The sequence below is a fragment of the Plecotus auritus genome, assembly GCF_963455305.1.
Source record: "Plecotus auritus genome assembly, chromosome: 12".
Taxonomy (NCBI): Eukaryota; Metazoa; Chordata; class Mammalia; order Chiroptera; family Vespertilionidae; genus Plecotus; species Plecotus auritus.
Genome location: NC_137778.1, coordinates 4,804,918 through 4,825,618, shown reverse-complemented (window position 1 = coordinate 4,825,618; position 20,701 = coordinate 4,804,918). Strand labels below are relative to the sequence as shown.

At 54.0% G+C, this 20,701-nt stretch overlaps 1 protein-coding gene across 1 annotated transcript in view; it reads left to right on the top strand.

Moving 5' to 3' along the window:
- The first annotated feature begins 2,353 nt into the window (after positions 1-2,353).
- The window catches only part of SELP (selectin P), a 31,294-nt gene continuing 12,946 nt past the window's right edge, over positions 2,354-20,701 (top strand). Inside the window, exons 1-7 of the mRNA XM_080649065.1 lie at positions 2,354-2,434; positions 8,728-8,818; positions 10,652-11,038; positions 14,212-14,319; positions 15,070-15,255; positions 16,436-16,621; positions 18,679-18,864. Of these exons, the coding sequence (XP_080505191.1) occupies positions 2,432-2,434; positions 8,728-8,818; positions 10,652-11,038; positions 14,212-14,319; positions 15,070-15,255; positions 16,436-16,621; positions 18,679-18,864 (1,147 nt within the window). The 5' untranslated portion in view covers positions 2,354-2,431. The remainder of the gene's footprint in view (positions 2,435-8,727; positions 8,819-10,651; positions 11,039-14,211; positions 14,320-15,069; positions 15,256-16,435; positions 16,622-18,678; positions 18,865-20,701) is intronic.

Below are 20,701 nucleotides of genomic sequence, written 5' to 3'. Positions count from 1 at the left end.
ACTCAGCAGGGAGGAGGCACACTCAGGAGGGAGGAGGCACACTCAGCAGGGAGGAGGCACACTCAGGAGGGAGGAGGCACACTCAGCAGGGAGGAGGCACACTCAGGAGGGAGGAGGCACACTCAGCAGGGAGGAGGCACACTCAGCACGAGGAGGCACACTCAGCAGGGAGGAGACACACTCAGGAGGGAGGAGGCACACTCAGCAGGGAGGAGGCACACTCAGGAGGGAGGAGGCACACTCAGCAGGGAGGAGGCACACTCAGCAGGGAGGAGACACACTCAGGAGGGAGGAGGCGCACTCAGGAGGGAGGAGGCACACTCAGCAGGGAGGAGGCACACTCAGGAGGGAGGAGGCACACTCAGCAGGGAGGAGGCACACTCAGCAGGGATGGACACACTCAGCAGGGAGGAGGCACACTCAGGAGGGAGGAGGCACACTCGGCCAGGAGGAGGCACACTCAGCAGGGAGGAGGCACACTCAGGAGGGAGGAGGCACACTCAGGAGGGAGGAGGCACACTCAGCAGGGAGGAGGCACACTCAGGAGGGAGGAGGCACACTCAGGAGGGAGGAGGCACACTCAGGAGGGAGGAGGCACACTCAGGAGGGAGGAGGCACACTCAGCAGGGAGGAGGCACACTCAGCAGGGAGGAGGCACACTCAGGAGGGAGGAGGCACACTCAGCAGGGATGGACACACTCAGGAGGGAGGAGACACACTCAGCAGGGAGGAGGCACACTCAGCAGGGAGGAGGCACACTCAGGAGGGAGGAGGCACACTCAGCAGGGAGGAGGCACACTCAGGAGGGAGGAGGCGCACTCATCAGGGAGGAGGCACACTCAGCCGGGAGGAGGCACACTCAGGAGGGAGGAGGCACACTCAGGAGGGAGGAGGCACACTCAGTCAGGGAGGAGGCACACTCAGGAGGGAGGAGGCACACTCAGCAGGGAGGAGGCACACTCAGGAGGGAGGAGGCACACTCAGGAGGGAGGAGGCACACTCAGGAGGGAGGAGGCACACTCAGGAGGGAGGAGGCACACTCAGCAGGGAGGAGGCACACTCAGCAGGGAGGAGGCACACTCAGGAGGGAGGAGGCACACTCAGCAGGGATGGACACACTCAGGAGGGAGGAGACACACTCAGCAGGGAGGAGGCACACTCAGCAGGGAGGAGGCACACTCAGGAGGGAGGAGGCACACTCAGCAGGGAGGAGGCACACTCAGGAGGGAGGAGGCGCACTCATCAGGGAGGAGGCACACTCAGCCGGGAGGAGGCACACTCAGGAGGGAGGAGGCACACTCAGCAGGGATGGACACACTCAGGAGGGAGGAGGCACACTCATCAGGGAGGAGGCACACTCGGCCAGGAGGAGGCACACTCGGCCAGGGAGGAGGCACACTCAGCAGGGAGGAGGCACACTCAGCAGGGAGGAGGCACACTCGGCCAGGGAAGAGGGCACACTCAGCCTGGGCAGTGTGGTCACAGTGCCCATCTCACGCTGCACTACACGCCTTCTACTCCCATGCGCCGACCCTTCCACGTTTACGTCTTTTCTGATTTAAGAGGCAGAAGTTCCTTCCTAATAATGACCCATGTCTCTGTTGTTTTTTTTAAATCCTCACCACAGGCTATTTTCCCATTGATTTTTGGGAGAACGGAAAAGAGAGGGAAAGACAGACAGAAACATCCAAGGGAGAGAGACACATCGACTGGTTGCCTCCTGCACAAGCCCCGACCAGGTCCTGGGCCAAGGAGGACCCTGCAATGAGGTACATGGCCTTGACTGGAATCGAACCCGGGACCCTTCAGTCCACAGGCCGACACTCTACCCACTGGGCCAAACAGGCCAGGGCCCCATGTCTGTTTCAGATTTCATTTGAAAACTGTTTCCAAGAATCTCCCCTGCCCACTGTGGCCAGAAATCCCTCCGTGGCCCTTTCCGTTCCTCCCCAGTCATTGCGCTGCTGTTTTTGCTCCCTCCCCAGAAGGCTGCTGGAAGAGAAGGCAGCGCCAGGACCTCACAATAAGTGGAAAATGGACACTTAGCCTTTACAGTCAAGATAAAGCTTGCTTTCCAAACAAGTGACCTTACGGCGGGGCTCATGTCATCATCAAAGGGGACCTGACCTGGGTGTGGGCGCTCTCCCTGCCTGCTCAGCGGGGATGCCCGGCAGTGAGTCACACCTGCCTGTCTCCAGAGCATCCCCCGTGGAAGTGGGACCCCCCGCCCCTCGGCCACTGCTCTGCCAGCCGCCAGCACTGCTCCTGGATTATCAGCTCTCACTCCGTGGGAAGGGCTGTGGTGGATTTCTGGCAAGTGAGTAGGAAGTTGCTGTTCTAAACAGCTGACACTGAGGGCAGGCAGCGAGACTATAAGAACAGGAGGCGACTGGGCTGGGCAGACAGCAGAACCAGCCCGGGTGCAGAGGAGATGGTAAGTCCGCGTCTCTCTCCTGCCGGCAGTGGGTGAGTTGCAGGGGTTCGGGGCTGAGTCGGACAGGTACCAGTTCAGGAAATGAGGAGCAGCAGCAGTCCCGCGGCTCTCTGTGGACTAGCCCTCAGAACTTGTGAGCGGTTCAAAGCCCGGCGTGGCCTGCCCCACCCTCCAGCACCCTCGGGAGCGGAGGTGATTTCCAGGTTCCCGTGAGGCTGGGGTTTCACCGAAGGTGGCACCATTAGGCGTGGCCCTGTCTGCCCCTGGGCTCCTGGCCTCTGGCGTCCAGGAGGGCTCACAGGCACTCCCTTGGGCCCTTCTCCATCCCGGGCCCTTCTCCAGGGATGCTCTCCTCTCTGGGTTGAACGCGAGGCTGAACACGTGCCTGGGGCACGCCTACGGCCGATGGGTTTCCATCCCCTGCCTCCTGTTTCTTTCTCTGAGCCCCAGGCGTCTGCTGGGACTGGTGGGGAGTCCACATGGTCTCCATTGCTGCCCTAAGTCTCAGTCCTGCCAGTGACTCAGTTTCCTCATCTGTGAAATGATTAAATAGTATTCTGCTCTATCGTGTCCTTATGGGGATGAAATGAGATTACGCTGAAAGCAAGTCGCTCTGAGCCTGGCCCGTAGCTACCGATAAGTAAAGGTTCCCCATCATTGTTAGGAGAAAGAGAAAATGCCTGGGTTTCGTGAGGCTTGGGTCCAGGGAAGCTCCGAGGAGAAAGGCCTTAACTCATTAACATTAGCCTAGACAAGGCACAGGGGGCTTCTACCCCAGATCACCAGGAGCACCTCCCACCGTCCCAGGGCACAGCCTCTTCCTCGGGGACGCCTCGTACCTGATTCACCCACCTCCCTGCTGCAACCGTAGTGCGTGCGCTTTGCTAATTCCTGTAACGAAGACGCTTTGGTGATTCCTGTAACGAGGACACTTTGGTGATTCGTGTACCGAGGACTCTGTGTCAGGAGACGGGTAGAGAACGATGAAGAGAAGAGGAAGGGGTTTCAGCCTGGCCTGAGCCTGAACCCCGATGACATAAGCACGTGGGTCACTCTTGTCTTATCTTTGGCATATCCTAGGCTTCCTGAATTGGCCAACTTGAATGAATGAGCAGCCATCCCTCTCTTCCTTCTATTCCCTTCGGGACCCTCCTCTGTTTCAGGGGAAGCTAATCTATTGGGGCTTGGTGTTCTTTGAGATTGGATGAAAGAAGGCCTCTTCCCAGGTAAAGTGAAAACATCCACAGAAACACCAGGCTCTGTGGAAAACCACGGAGGGGTCCCCAGCCTCCATGTGGGGCCCAGGTTGAGAGCCCCACCCTATCGCCATCCACGCTTTATGCTCAGAAACTCCTTGTGGCATCCTCAGCTGAGACGGGGATCTGCAATGACGTGCAGGGCCCCACACCCTGGAATTGTTTTAAATGTCACAAAGGCAGACCTCTCCCTGTGCTCTTTAACACGTTTACTTTCAGGGATTCAGGAACCTCAAACCCTGCGTGTAATTTGGCTCAAGTTCAGAGAGTGGCTTCAGTCAGCCCCTAGGAGCTGAGGAGAGGGTTAAGGTTTAGCAGTGGGGCGTTCTCAGGCCGGTAGGGCTCGGAGGTGGAGCTCTTGATGGAAACGTACAGGAAAATGGTGCTGATGTTAGCCAAGGTTCTAGGGGCTAAGGAGCAGGCCTGGATTCTTTTTCATTTATTCATTTTTAAAATATATTAAATATAAAATATATTAAATATGTTAAATATATTATTTTTTTAGAGAGAGAAGGGAGAGGGAGAGAGAGATAGAAGCACCGCTGGGAAAAATCCATCAGGTGCCTCCTGTCCGCCCCCTACTGGAGATGGAGCCCACAGCTGGGGCCTGTGTCCTGACAAGGAATCGAACTGACGACCTCGGTGCATGAGACAAGCTCAACCACTGAGCCACCCCAGCCGGGCTGGATTCTCTTCCATTTATACTTCTAACTATCTTAGGTCTGTGGCATCTGGTTCTTACTCTTCCTTCCGTTACTTGTTTTTCAAAATGCAACTAAATGGTTCATATTTTCCTGGGCTGGGTGCTGGCTATTAGCATGTCCAGCTTCAGAGGTCTGCGAGTGGGAGCTTATCGATCCCCCCGAGATCGCAAGGTCTTACTGTGTAACCGTCGGCGCTGAGAGAAGGCCCCGGACCTCACCTTAGAGCAGGGGTGGGGAAGGGCCAGCTCATGGACTCCCTTATAAAGTCCGTGAAATCATTGGGTCTGGCCCTGCCAAGGCATTAGGGGTGAGTAGTTAAATGTTTGACCAAAAATAGCAGGCTGATGTTTAAGTTGATAGTTTTGTATGGCCCTTGAGAGATGTTCTAAATGTCCATATGGCCCTTGGCAGAGAAAAGATTCCCTGCCCCTGGCCCAGAGGGTGGGCACAGGGTAGTTTCATAGACGGCACTCGCTCCGCTGTCTTCAAGGTGTCTAACTTCTCTGATAGAAAGGCAAAACAGAAATTTTATGACATCAAATACAAAACAATCCTTTATATTTGTGGGGAGATAACTCAGCCATTAGCCAAAAGACTTTTTAAAAAAATTAAGTATGTTACTTTCTTTTTAATGGCGCTATTTCATGCTGAGTAATGGTGACCAGTTGTCTAATTGAAATAGATGCTTTAATTCCTAGTGTTGATGTCCTGGTTTCCTCCGGTTCCTAGTTCTAATTTTCTGTTCAGCTTAGCGACCTCTTTTTTCACTGTGTTTCATTTTGTATTTTTTATGTGGGGCTGCTTACATCCGTGCACCACCACCACCGCCCAGAAATGTAGGGAAATACTATTCCATCGGCTGTGAAACCTGGACGCTGCCAACCAGCGGTATAGTCCTGCCTCCTCAGACCGCCACCTGTGCTCCCCGTTCGCACTCCCGCTGGCCCAGCCCCAGCCAGGCCTCTGTCACTCTCCCCGGGACTGTCACAGCAGCCTGATGCTTTTACAGCGCACCCTTCTGCTTCTCCTTCACCCCCACACCATGGTCAGATGCAGATGTTCAGGATGCTTCTCTGTCCAGAACCCTGGCCGTGGGAGTCCTTCTGCCACTGTCATTTCAGACTCACAAGGTCTGGTCCCTTCCAATTTCAACAGCAACCGGGCCACATCGCTGCCTCTCTGAAGCCCCAACCCCCCCACCTCCAGCTTATCATTGCACTAGAACGGAGTCTCATCCTGCTATTTTGGTTCCCAGGGTGAAACGTCACCAGCTTCATCTCACACCCTTCTCCCCCTTGCCGGTTCCATGCCAGCCACCCCGATGACTTCTTGTTTTCTGAACTCTCCACTCTTAGCGCCCACCCAGAGCCTTCACAATCACTTTCCTTCTGTCTTTAACGCGCTTCCTCCTGCGTCTTGCCGCTGGCTTCTTCTGGCCAATGTGTTCTTGGCTGCACGTCCCCGGCCCTGGCCTCCCTGTCTAACGTGACCACTGGGGACTCTGTCACATGACCCCACCTTCACTCCCTCCCTGTCACTTAGAGCTGCCTTCTACTTTTCCTGTTTCCTCGTTTAGCACTGTTGTATATTTACTGATGTTTGTTTCATTGTCTGTCTTCCTCAATAGGACATACATTCCACAAGGACAGGAATTACGTCTGTTTTTATCATTTTAACACCAGTGCCTTGAACAAAGGCTGACACATCATAGCACTTAATAAACCAACCGTTATGGAAGTGCGCAGTGGGAAAGAGCGCGGGCAGTGAGCGGGCGCTGCCTGGTGTGGGCGGAAGGGCGTGGTGGGGCAGCTCCTCGGGGGAGGTGTGTGGACCTGCGGAGGCACACACGGGAGGAGGGGGTGCTCTAGGCGTGAGGACGCAGAGAACACACAGCACATCCAGGAAACTACACGACGTTTTGTTGTGACTTCATTGCAGAATCTGTTGGCCGGGGGTGGGGGTGGGGGGGGGTCAATGGAGGGGTAATATCAGGAGCTGAGACTAGACCAGTGATTTTCCACCTTTTTCACCTCCTGGCACACATAAGCTAATTGCTGAAATTCTGAGGCACACCAAAAAAAAAAAATGTTTTTTTCACCAATATGACAAAAAATAGGTATAATTAAAAAAAATTTTTAAGTCCTAACTGGTTTGGCTCAGTGGATAGAGCGTCGGCCTGCGGACTGAAGGGTCCCAGGTTCGATTCTGGTCAAGGGCATGTACCTTGGTTGCGGGCACATTCCCAGGATGGCATGTGCAGGAGGCAGCTGATTGATGTCCCTCTCTCATCGATGTTTCTAACTCTCTATCCCTCTTCCTTCCTCTCTGTAAAAAATCAATAAAAATATATTTTAAAAAAATCTTTTTTAAAAATATATTTTTATTGATTTCAGAGAGGAAGGGAGAGGGGGAGAGAGATAGAAACATCAATGATGAGAGAGAATCACTGATCAGCTGCCTCCTACACACCCCACACTGGTGATCAAGCCCGAAACCCGGGCATGTGCCCTTGACCAGAATCAAACCTAGGACCCTTCAGTCTGCAGGCCGACACTCTGTCCACTGAGCCAAACCAGCTAGGGCAAAAATAGGTATAATTTTGAATCATGCACAGTGGACAGTTATTGTAGTGTTGGCTGTTGTCATTTTTTTAATTTGACAATCTAAGGGAAAAGAGGCAGTGCCCTGACTAAATAGCCAGGTATTGTCTCTTTTAAAAATCCTTGCAGCACACCAGTGGAGAAATGCTGGACTAGACAAATAAGGGAGGTCCTGTCTTAAAGGGTCCTGGTGTGTCATCTTGACAGTGGATGCTCTGCTCAGGGAGCAGGGCCAGCTGGTGGGTTGTAAGTGGTGAAGCAATGTGACCCGATGTTTGCTTTAGGAATACCATTCGGACTGCACACTAGAGGAAGGTGGGAGACGGGCAATCTTGAGGAGAGGCAAGGAGTTAGCAGATGAGTGTACTGGTCCAGGAGAGAAAGGGTGGTGTCTGAAGCAGTGCTATAGGGGTGAAGTGGAAATCTGGAGAATGGCCAGGTATCTCGTTACAAGGTACAATCAATAGGATCGATGTGAAAGGTTTGGACGAGGGGGAGATTCCCGGTCTTCCCTCCCTGGTCCCAAAGCCAATATTCAGGAACTCCAAGATGGAAAAGTGCCAGGCTTCTTATACGACCATAACCCCACCACCTGTGAGACTCGCCCTGATCTGAGTTATGTCTGCCCCACTATCTAGTCAGACTGTGGTCAACAGTGCGTGTGACACACACACACACACACACACACACACACACACACACACCATACACCCTGCAACACCCATCACTGGACCATGGGCTCTGCAGTTCAGAATTTCTACACAGGAGGGTTTTAGGTGGCAGTCTGGCTGGAGGAGCGATACAGCTTCAATGCTAAGCAAGTGCATACACGGTGTTTACGTTGGTGGGTGTGTTGCGGTGGGTTGAGGGGCACCCAGGTAGCAGCGAGGCTTGGCCCGTCACATGCTCTGTCATCTACCACAGCACAGCATGAATGTGGAGGCTGGAGGTGCATGAAGGTAAAAGAGTGAAGTGGTCAAGCTCTCGTTTCAAAGTCAGGCTCTGCTGCTGTCATTTCGAATCCATTGTGTTAGACTCTCCAATCTTTAATGTTTTCATGTGCAACACGATGGAGCTGGGCAAGAGGAGCATTTCTACAACTGACTTATCTACAAAGATTTTTAAAAATGTCAATGTGTTTGATGAGATCCCAACAGAAGGGAGCTCATGGAAAATGATACCGGCTATAGATCCAAGGGCAGGGCGATACAAACGGGTAGAAATATAATGTACGCATGCATGTCTGTTAAGCACTGGATGGTATTGTAGATGCATGCTGAAATGGCCACGCAGGAAGGCCAAACGTGGACCTATAAGCCACAGCCCAGCCCAGCACCATGGTGCTCACAGCCCACGGTGTGGATCAGACACTTTTCATGTGACTTCCCATTATCCCTGGGTGCGGCATACCAGTTCCTAAAGGGAGATTATTGCAAAATAATAATGACAGTGTTTTCTTTACAATCACATTACAAAATGTATTATCAAAGAAAAATATAAATAGCACGAAATAGTTACTCAATACATTTGCTTTGAATGAAGGGAAAAGCGACACGGCGTTGGTGTGGAGTCCAGCCAGGGTGGGACTCAGATGCAGAGTAGAGAGAAACAGGAAGTGGGGAGAGGGCTTGACCACCTCCTTAGTGGAGACGGGCAGGACGGGAACCCAGCATAACCGCTCTGAACGGGAGTGCACACGCGCACTGAGAGGATGCTTTCTCTTTTTGTTTCAGGCTCGCTGCCCGAGGGCCACCTGGAACTGGAGGTCTCGGGGTGTGGTCTTCATAGCCGCTCAGCTCCTCCGCCTCAGTGTCCTGCTCTCTGGTAACCTTTCTGCTAACCCTGCACGTGGCCCCGAGTGGTTAGGGTACCTTCTCCGAGTGGGAGAAATTAGGGATGGAAGCCAGTTGTGGTGAGGATGGGGAGCTGTCCAAGCCCAGATTCCTGGAAGGAAAAATGCACCCACCACCATCCCACTGCTCGGCAAGGACCAAGTTCCCCATCCATCAGCACAGTAGGCCCAGGCCCACGTTACTCTGACCGACACACAATTTCTTTAAAAAATATTTCCTTCTACTAGTAGGTCAAAGAAAAAGTTTATAGGATACAATATTAATAGATTCATCTTTATGCCAATGCAGTTGTAAAATATAGGGGTTTTTTTTGTTTGTTTTAAAATATTTTTTTTAATTGATTTCAGAGAGGAAGGAAGAGGGAGAGAGAGATAGAAACATCAATGATGAGAGAGAATCATTGATCAGCTGCCTCCTGCACACCCCCCATTAGGGATCGAGCCTGCAACCCGGTCATGTGCCCTGACCTGGAATCAAACCGTGACCTGCTGGTTCATAGAGCCATGCTCAACCACTGAGCCATGCCAGCTGGGCTCAAATACAGTTTTTAATAAACACTATGGAAGAAGGGGCCCACAAAGGCAAATTCCCTGGAGCTGGTGGAAGTCATAACACAGCCCTGGCAATCGCAGAACGAAGTCTTATGGCAAAACAATCAGCAAAGGTGTCAGGGAGGGAGGGGCTCTAAGAGCCTCCCGCGGGCAGCAGGGGAGGTTGAGGAGGAAGAAGACTTTATAAACAGGAAAGGGAGCCGTTTCCAGGCCTGATTGCTGATGGTCCACCTCTCCGCACGGGAACGGCCTCTGCTCGCTGCGCTCCACTGGCTGTGATAACACTGCACCTTCACACGCTTGAAGGGCACATTCTTTATTTCATTTCACATCACCAAGAATTCTTTCAAAGGCCTGTTTTAAAATTTGACAAGTGAGTAAGCAGAGATGGAGGAAGTAATTTATCAAAGAGAAACAGCCGCGAGCAGTGGAATGAGTGTAGGACTGCAAGCCAGGTCTGCTGTCTAACCTGCCGCTGCCCCAGCCTGTGGGCTTCACAGCAAGTACTTATTGAGCCTGTGAAGGCCCAAGCTCTAAGCTTGCTGTAAAGGAGCCAGAGCTCAAAAGAGAGCCCATCCGGATTCACATTCCACAGGTGTGGACCGGGTCATAGAAACAGACACTACAACACACAGCAACAGGGAGGCGGAGGCGGCGTGGAGGCAGGGGGGCCGGAGGGACAAGCACCACGCCTACCTGGGGGTCCCAGGAAGCCCGAGGGAGAGTGGAGCAGGCACAGGTGGACGGCAACCCGGGCAGCAGGCACAGCAGGTGCCGAGGCCTGGAAGCGGGAGTTCTGTTTGGCTCAGAAAGAAATGTGGTGGGTGAGGAGCGGGGCCAGCAGGCCGGCTCCGGGGCCTGACGCATCTTAGTTTCCATGAGAACAGCTGGGACCTGTAGATCTGAGGCTGTCACCCAGACCTTTCAAGTGTCATTTAATGTAAACTTGGCAAAAGTCTTGCCATGCCCCCTCCACTTACAAAAGGAGGCGATTAGATGACTTCTAAGGTCCCTTCCGATTCTGGTATCTTATGACCCCAAGAGGGCATTTTCCTATTGTGGCTTCATGCTCACTTTGAAGTGAAAGACGGAACCCACTCTTTCCCTAAAACAACCAGATTAGACATAAAGAGTCATGTTCGGGGCCCTGGTCCTCTGGTCAGAAACTCATCCAGCTCCACGGAACTGTGCTCATGCTCACGCCCCTGCGGCTGGAAACGCTGACTAACAGGCACTCCCTCTCCTTCCCGTAGAACTGATGAACCAGACAGAAGTGGCAGCGTGGACCTATCATATCAGCAGAAAGGCCCTCCCGTGGGATGCCTCCCGGGAATTCTGCCGGAAGTTTTTCACCGATCTAGTGGCCATCCAGAATAAAGATGAAATTGCTTACCTCAATGACGTCATTCCTTACTACAGCCATTACTACTGGATTGGGATCCGCAAGATCAATAACAAATGGACCTGGGTGGGGACCAATAAGACGCTCACCGAGGAGGCTGAGAACTGGGCCGACCACGAGCCCAACAACAAGAAGAACAACCAGGACTGCGTGGAGATTTACATCAAGAGCCCGTCGGCCCCCGGCAGGTGGAATGACGAGCCGTGCCTGAGGAGGAAGCGGCCGCTGTGCTACACAGGTAGGTCTCTGCTCCGAATCTGTCTGTTTAACAAAAATGCCTTCCCTGGTTCGCGGCTACAGCCACCGGGTCGGTACCATGGAGTCAGAGTCAGGGACGTGACACAGAGTAGACTGCCCATCAAGCAGCATCACCGAGCACCTGGGAGAATAGAAGACCCGGATGAGAGAGAACTGGACTTTTGAAACCAGAAGGGAGTTTGACTCTCATCCGGCCCACCCTTCTCATTGTGTAGCTGCTGGACCAGGCGCCCAGGAAGCTGCAGTGTCTACAACGCAGGCCCAGAGCTTTTGCATGCCGGGTCCTAGCGGAAGAGAGAGTGTAAACTGAGAGGGAACTCGGCCCTGCCCCTAGAGACCCCGCTGGACATCTGTATGTTCCGGCGTGGTTATTAGCTCACGTGCCATGAGGCCATTTCCTGTCGGTGGCATTTAGTCCTCACGAGACTCTTCAGTGCATCCCCCCATTCCTCTTGTTGGCTGACGAGGAACGTCCTGGAGCCATGAAGGGACCTGCCCCAGGTTCTAAGCCCCCCGATGCTGGAGCCGGCTTGAAACTCGTGCTGACTTCAGGGCTGTCGTTTTCGCCACATAGGCGCCAACTCTGTCCTGCATTCTCACGAGACGATCTGAGAACATGACCAAGGTGACAGGCGCTTTATTGGTTCCCCTCAATGACAGCATATCTTCAGGCCGGTGGGCTTTGGTGGGTGGGGAGGCCAGGAAAGAGGTGACTGAAGGTGAGATCCTGGGAGCATATTTGGTCCTCACTCTCCCACTTCCCGGCTAAGCAGACATGCACCAAAGCCTGGTCTTTCCCGATCTATGTGCTCAGTGCCAGGACTGGCTCCATCTTTCTGGGGTGGCTGCCCTCTGGAGGGGCCCCTCCTGCCCTGGAGCCCACTGCCCGGAGCAGGAGAGCCCTGGGCATGCTGAAGCTCCTCCCTTAATAAGCCATCTTACAGATGCCACATAGTGCTGAATATTTCTCATTTCTTTAGATTATAAACACCTCCCCCTAGAAGCCCTCAACAATAGGAACAGAATACACAGTCTAGAGCAGGGGTGGGCAAACTTTTTGACTTGAGGGCCACAATGGGTTCTTAAACTGGACCGGAGGGCCGGAACAAAGCATGGATGGAGTGTTTGTGTGAACTAATATAAATTCAAAGTAAAGGAGCGGAGGGGAGAGCAAGAGAACCGGATAGAACAGCCGGATCCGGCCCGCGGGCCGTAGTTTGCCCACGGCTGGCCTAGAGCATTCCCTCCACTTTCTCCCTCTCCTCACCCAAGCCTCCTAGCTGAGGGAAAATGTATCCATCTGCATTGTCATGTAGTCAGGTCCCATTTTATAAATAATTTATTTGTTATTAAATAAATTCATTAGCTGGTGAGCTAGTCTTCAAAGGCCAGGATGGACATTGCAGAATATTCCTCATGCACCTGCTCTCCCAGTCTGCTCCCTGCTGTCAGGGGGCTTACCTGTCCCCAGAGATCCCCGCCCGCGGCTGCCACTAGATGTTCCGATATGCCATGGCTCTCACTCCCCTCCCAACTGAGTCTGCAAGGCCGTCTTTTCCAGTAAAGGGTGCAGACAATTACAGGACTGGAAAGTGATTGAAAATTACTGGCATGAGTGTTGCCACCCCTGTGCCCTGCAACACTGGTGGGCATCACTGACTGGCACCATTTCACCCGAGTGCAGTTGGCTTCCATCTCCGCTACCACGGGCGGGCATTTTGCCATCACAGTGAAAAGGGTATAGGGAACCATCAGCTCCCTGTAGGAGGTAGATGAGGAACAGATATGTATACGGCAACAAGAAATTACGTTTGAATAATTCCATAAATGTCAGGATTTGTCAGACCTCAGAACAGGCTTGCAAAAAAAGATTGATTCATTGAATTGTCATTAATGTCTTTCCTGGGGTTCCCAAGGAGGAGAGAAGTTACTAACCGGGTGGAACCCCGGAGTGGAGTAGATACAGAACCGTGGCTGTTTTCTCATCCCTAGAGCTCGGAGAGCCTGGGGAGCCACAGTCAGAGCAAAGCGGTGCGCTCTGTGAGCACTGGGCTGCAGGCATTGCTCCTGCGAGGTCCCGGTTAGCAGGAGGGAGGGCGAGGATCACGCCTCCTCTACCAGCTACTGCTGCCTCCTGCACCTGCTCTTCACTTTGAACCCTTTCCAGTGCCTCAGTGCTGCGTCACCAAACTCTCCGGTTGTCATGGGAACTCCTGCAGAACTTTGCATGGCTCCTGACTTAGAGCATCTCAGAGTCGAGCGGAAACATAGAGATCACCTCGCACAGTCCTCGATGCGACCTATGGGTTTCCTCCTGTGGAAGGAGCCCAAAGTGGACCAACGTGTGGCCAGGGCTTAGTGCACAGCAAATTCCACCAGAACACAGTCAGCCACAGACCTTGCCCAGCGATGACCTCGTCAATAAAAACAGGAATGAAAACATTCTCAGCACTCTGGTGGCATCAGTTATACCAGTAACCCTCCGCCTACCGCAGGGCACACCCCTCGCAGAGCCTCCTGCAGGAAGGCCACGCAGGCCCTTCTCCGTCCGCCACCCAGGGTGCAGACTCAGTGAGGAGGCCGTGGGGTCAGCAGCTCTGCAGAGCCCATTCCCGGCCTGTTAGACCTGCAGAACAGCTGCTCGTAAAACTGTCTGCCCTTTACCCAGAGCAGGGCTGGGACGCCCCCCGTGGCTCCTCAGCTCCTTCACCCCGTGGTACTGGGCAGAGATTTGAAGTGGGCAAAAGGTGGAAGAGATGGGCAGGTTGGGCTCCGTGCAGGAACTTGCCTGAGGTCACAGGAAGGTCACCGGTAGGCAGCAGAGCCAGGACTGAGGTCATACGTGTGACTCCACGTGGTTCCCAGCCTCCGTGCCTGACGTCTGTCAGAGGTTCCGGATGAACACGGCACTCTGAGTGCCGCTGTCTGGGAAGCCACAAGCTGCTGGTAGCACACGGAGGAGCTTCTGTCTGCCCTTCTCTCTGTGGCTCCCTTTGTTGCTCTGTGTCCACCGGAAATGCAGCCTGTGCTGGAGCCACGTGGCTGCTCTCCCTCCCGGGGCCGTGGCATGGCCAGCGCAGTCTCACCTGAGAGGCTGTGGCCTGGAACAAAGATCCCGCTTTTCTCCACACTCTGACCCCTCTGTCCCTGCAGCCTCCTGCCAGGACGCGTCCTGCAGCCAGCAGGGGGAGTGCGTGGAGACCATCGGGAACTACACCTGCTCCTGCCACCCCGGGTTCTACGGACCAGAGTGTGAATACGGTGAGGCCCCGTTTTACCCACATTGGGGTCCTGGGCTTGTGCTTTCTCTACCACCTGTCCTTCCACCTGACTCAGGCTGCCCGAGACACACACTCTGGGTTAAAAACACTGCATCCATAGGGAGAACATCCTATATAATAAAAGCCTAATATGCCAAGTGTTCAGTTGTCCAGTTAGCTGTTCAACCAATCAAAGCATAATATGCTAATGACATCCCAAGGCCGCTCAACCACTCGCTATGATGTGCACTGACCACCAGGGGGCAGACACTTCAACATGTAGGTTAGCTTGCTACTGGGGTCCAGCTGATCGGGACTGAGCTGGACACACCCTAGAGCACTCCCGGGGTCCCTCCCTGGCTGGCCAACCTCTCGCATCTCTCCCTGCCCTGATCGTGCACCAGGTCCCTCAGCCTGGCCTGTGCCCTCTAGCAATCTGGGACCCCTCGGGGGATCTCAGAGAGCTGGTTTCAGCCCAATCCCTCAGGCCAGGTCGAGGGACCCCAGTGGTGCACGAATTCGTGGACCAGGCCTCTAGTTTGTCATAAAATCTCAAAAGGTAAAAGGGAAGCAAGACGAAGGTGAAGAGTGAAGAGTGAGTATTTCCCGAGATGCAGCCCACACAGAGGAGCACCAGGCTGGGCGAGGAGCCGGGGGACAGGGTTAGAGGGTTGTGCAAACAGCTCCGGCTCTCAGCAAGCCTGGCCTTGTCGTTAGCCTGTGATGGAAACCTGGACTTTTGTCCCCACAGTGAGGGAGTGCGGGGGCCTGGAGCTCCCTCCGCGTGTGCTCATGGACTGCAGCCACCCCCTCGGCAGCTTCTCGTTCACCTCCCGGTGCAGCTTCCACTGCGCCGAAGGCTACACGCTGGACGGGCCCCGCGAGCTGGAGTGCTTGGCCTCGGGAACCTGGATGAATAAGCCCCCACAGTGCGTAGGTGCGTGGACCCCATTCCTCCCATCCTCACGGACACCGGGAACTTCGAGGGGAGGAGGAGCTTTGTCCACCGCACAGCCCGGTAAAGAGCGAGGGCCCGCAGTGGATGTGGGGCTCTGGCTGGTGCTGTCACCCGTCAACCATGATTTTCATGGCTTGTGTCTGTCCAGTGAGATAATCAACTGAAGTCTGGGTTCTCAGACAAATCACTACACAGGGCCCTGTCTCCCGTTGTTAACGGCCAAGTGGACAGAGTACAATAAGGAGGACTTAGGGGATGAGTATTATTAATCTGATAATTTTGATTTGCTTCTCTAAAATAAAAAAAAAAGGGAAAATTAGGGTGTCTGGCTCTTTCCACACAGCTACTGAAAGTGCCCTCTAAGCCCCCAGTCCCCTCCCTGCCTGCCGCTTGGGGAGGCAGATGCACACTCGCCACCTGAGGAGACAATTCTGTGACGACCGGAAGTCCAAGCCCAGGTGAGGGTGGGCTTTACTCTGAAAAAGACCCAGGCACGCAGGACCAGCTGGAGATGAAACCGCCTGAGGCAGGAAGGGCGCGAGGAAGCCAGTCTCTCAGATCCCAGGTCTCCGGGTTAACTGCGCTCAGGAACTCGGCGGGCTGCACTCGGAGGCTGAGGTCTGATAGGACGGCTTACTGTGTCCGGAGGCAAAGCCCCCTCAGGACCCCTTTACGGGGCTGGATAATAGAGTCAGCAGTAAGCTGTGCACCCCAGCTTTTCCCTAAAAGTCCAGCCTGCTCTGTTTCCTCTTCCACAAGCAACGCCAGCAAATATTTCAAGGGCACCCTTGATGCACCCACACTGCCAGGCTCTGAGCTACACTATGAAGGACAGACTCCGGCCTCAGGGGGCCGCGCTCCGAGGGGCAGGGTAACAGTCCTGCGCGAACAGCAGGACCGGGGCTGTGGGAGCAGCTCCTGTCCCAGTGGTGGGCAGGGAGGTTCTTAAGGGAAGTGAGGTCTCGGCTGAGACCTGAAGGGCAGGTGAGTGGCCCAGGCAAGGAGGCCAGGCAGGTGTTCTGGGCAGGTTCCCTTTGGAAAGTGAGGATTGAGCTTCTGAACATCCTGACAACATGGGTGGAAAGATGCAGCATCTCTGGAGGGCTCCTCTGAGAAAAACCATCCATGGCCAGCTTCAGACCTAACGCTCTCCCTTCAGCCATCGCGTGCGAGCCCCCGGAGCGCCCCGCCCACGGAAGCGTGGACTGCTCTCCGTCCTCGAGGGCATTGCTGTACAACGCCACCTGCCGCTTCCGCTGTGCCGAGGGGTTCGAGCTGCACGGAGCGGACACAGTCCGGTGTGCCGACGCGGGACAGTGGACGGCGCCCGCCCCGCTCTGTCAAGGTACGGAGACATCGCAGCATCCCTCTGTGTCCCTCAGCCTCTTAAAGGCATCACCATCTGCATTTAGCATCTGCACTGTCATTCATTTATTCATCAGACAGTCGCAAAGAACCTACCAGGTGCCGAGCCCTCTGTGCTGGACCCTAGGGAGGAAATGGGAGCAAAGCCAGTCTCGGGGTTTGGTCATCACCGCATATTGTAAGAAAGGTTGGGCTGCATTGATTGACATGTGTGGGTGGGTGGGCGTGAAGGAGACGAAGCTGGGAGACAGGGATGGTGCCTGAGGAAGGACATGGGACAGCAGAAGAATAATGAAACATTCAGTCTAGTTCAGTCATTTCCTGCCAACAAGCTTTGGTCTCTCTGAGGCTCAGCATCTTCAGTAACATGGGGGTGCTGCTCTCTGCCTGGCCTACCTGTCTCAGCAGTGGTCGTGAATTAGTGTGTGTAAAGCAAGCTTAAAGCTGCTGAGAGCTTTACAAAGGTGGGTGCTGGGAACTCTGGGCAATTTATGTCAATTGTTGAGTCTGACTTAGAAATAGGCAGTGGTTTGAAATCAGTGTCTTAAAAAGAAATTTGCATACCTATGTCCATAGCACATTATTCATAATAGTTAGAATGTGGAAGCCACCCACGTGCCCATCAGCAGATGAATAGATAAACAAAATGTGGCATAAACATGCAATGGAATATTATTCAGCCTTCAAAAGGAGAAAATTCTGACATGTGCTACACCGTGAACAAACCTCAAGGACATTGTGCTGAGTGAGAGAAGCTGACCACAGGAGGACAAATATGCATGCGTCCACTTGTACGAGGTCATAGAGCAGTCAGAGTCGTGGACACAAGGCAAAGTGGCCATTGCCAGGGGCAGGGTGAAGGGGCCGTGGGCAGTTACTACGTGACGGGTGTGGAGTTTCAGTTCACGAGGACGAAAATTGTTGAGGAGATGGTGGTGGTTATGGTCTGCAGGAATGTGCTCAATACCGCTGAGCCGCACACTTAAAAATGGTTACGTGGTAAAGGGTAAATTTTATTTTATGTGTATTTTACCACAGGAGAAAATTGAAAGAAAAAGAGGCCGTGGGGGGATAGGGGGAGATGGCCGTGCACCGTGATGGGGGCGCAGGAGAGTCATGGGGTGCATTACAGGCAAAGACACGGGAGCCCTGGACGCGCTCCTGTCTTAGTGATTGCGGGAGCCACTCCTGTCTCCAGGCGGAAACCATCCAGAAGAGACAGCTGCGTATTTATTCTCTCACGCCTCCGAGAGGTGTCTCAGACCCCCGATGAGCGCCCAGTGTTTGCTGCCGCGACAGTCCGGTCTGCGTCTGGTGCAGAGCGTAATGGCATTACTACTGCCCATGACGGCTGCTGCCACTGCTATGGCTGCCACTACCAAAAACACCCAGGTGACATCCAGGGAGCACGCTAGTCTAACTCCCTGAGGTCGTTAAGTGATTGTCCCGGCTGTAAAGGCGAGACATAGCCTCTGCAGCGTCCACGTGTTCTCTCCGTCTGACCGTCTGCGTCATATGACTGAGACCACGGTGCAGAGGGCATGCAACTTATACTCTGCTTCTTCACTTAACATCACAGCGTCAGGCACCTCCCGTCTCTGTTCAAGGGGAAATACACCCTTTGTGGTGAGCCTCCATGTTCCTCCCACAGACACACCATCATTCATTTTCAGCCTCTGATCAGTGGCATTTATCTTTTTGTTTCCAATATTTTGCTCTTATAGCTAATGCCATGCTAAAACAATCTATGAACTGAGGTTTCGATGTGCGTGTTGATTGCATACTTAGCATAGATTCTTGGGTCCAAAGGTAAGATATTCTGAAACGTATGGATTCATATTGCTCAACCGGTTCACAATGGCCCTGCCTCCTCCTCAGCCCCCTCGCGATGAAAGGGCACTTTCTCACTCCCCAGGTTAAGTGCGCTCCATTCAGAGGCCCCTGTTCTTGGCAGGAACGTGGGCTAAGGGGCGGGGAGCGACGGGAACTTGTGTACTGCCATTTCAGTCCCTCACTCCGTCCCTTCCTCACCCTTAGCTCTGCAGTGCCAGGATCTTCCGGCTCCAGACCAGGCCCGGGTGAAGTGTGTCCACCCCTTTGGCGCCTCGAGGTACCAGTCCTCTTGCAGTTTCGCCTGTGCTGAAGGCTTCCTCCTGGTCGGGGCACCTGAGCTCCGGTGCCTGGCCACCGGGACCTGGAGCGCTGCACCCCCCGAGTGCCAAGGTAGGAGGCCCTTCCCACTCTTGGGCATGATGGATATTCTAGAGGCGGTAACTGTCTGGTGGCAGAAAGTTGAAATGGACTGGAAAACGCATGAACCTGCCGACTTGGAGCGCAGGCGCCGTGAGGGGCTGGGCAGGAGCACAGGGGCAGGACGCTGGGCGGTGGGCGATGGGATGGCCCTGCCTGCAGCTTACCAGGGCCTTCAGTAGGACTTGAGGCTGGGACCCGGAACCCGGTGAACTGTGCTCACTGGGCTAAAACCAGCATCTGGAGAGAAGGCCGGAGGCCACAAGCAGCTGAGGCCTCTGTCCAAGGCTGCACGGGACGGACGGAGCCTCCTGGTGGCATGTGGGGGGTGGGGCACAGGTCATATCAGGGTGGAGCAGGGAGGGGCAGAATATACCGGTGCTGGCTGCAACACCTTCCAGTTCTGTGTCAGATTGCAGAGATATGCGTAGGATAAAGTGGAGAGACAGAAAGAGGAAGAAACTCGTCTATAAATGCAAGGTTATGCAATTCTCAGCATGAAAAATGCACACTCAGCCTCAGCAGGCCCACCTGCGTGGGACCTGATAGGAGACGATGCCATCGTGTCTGTCCCTGCGTGACACACAGCGGGGTGTGACCATAGGTGTTTGGGACCTGAAGCGCAGACGGATGCTTTTCACACGCCCCTGCCCCTTTCCACTGAAGGTATAGATTTTTAGTTATATTTAGGGCAAGTACTGCTTTTCAAAAGCAATGTTTTCATTTATAAAAGCTACTGAAAATAAGAAAATAGAGAAACATTAAAAGTCTGCTCAAATACCCCCACCTTCAAACAGACACTGCGCATTCTTGTAGGAATTCCTACACACGTTCCCCACCCACTTTTCCCTCCATGTAATTAGTGTTTTTATGATGCGGCTACAGTTTTCACAATAAAATCAAACAGGTAAAAGGCTAGGTAACTCTTGTTCTTTGCCTTTGCCTTTGCACAAGCTTTCAACGTCTGATTGAAAGCAGGCGGATCTGGTGTTAATGGAGAGGAAACCACTTGCTATTCAGGTCACACACACGTGCACGCGTGCGCGCGCGCGCGCACACACACACACACACACACACACCACTGTTAGCGCAACAGTAAACAAATGACTGACTGAATGAATGAGTGAATGAATGAATGCACTTAGCAGCCTGGGGCCTTCACCCCCAGCACAGCGAGCACCACAAGGCCCTGGAGCCGGGCAGGGTACACAGTCTGAGCTGCGTCTGCAGAGACCAGGTGAGGCTGTGACCTTGCGCCCTCCACTCTCATCCTGGCCTCCTTGAGGCTGGACTCAGAGCCCAGGCAGCTTTGGGGAAGAGGGTCCTCAGAGTCCTTCCAGGCAACCCTGGGCTGTGCGGGCACGGGTTGCAGCTCATTGCCCCACCGTCCCGCGCGTGGGTGCGGCGCAGCAAGGGGGCTGGCATGCACCGCGGCTTCCTGTGACCTCCAGTCCCCTTCTGCTTTTGGTTCCTTGTTTACTCTGACCGAACTTTCTCCTCTTGAGCATCCAGTGAAATACCTAAGTGTGGGCGGGGCAGGAAGGCACCAGAGGCTTGCAATCCGCTAGCTGTTGCAATACCTCTTGAGAGTGTGTTATCTATTTCCCTTTTCAATGCCCCGCCCACCCGAGCCACCCTGGCTGCCACAGGCTCAGCCACAGAAGAGCTGGAAACGGGCTCCAGGGCACCAAGGCCTCCCTGTTTGTTCTTACAGATGACAGGCTGCTTGACTCTACTCCCCACCGCTTCCTCCCGCCCCGCCCCCGCCACACACACACCCTGAACACAGATGGGCTTTTCAAGTGGCAGA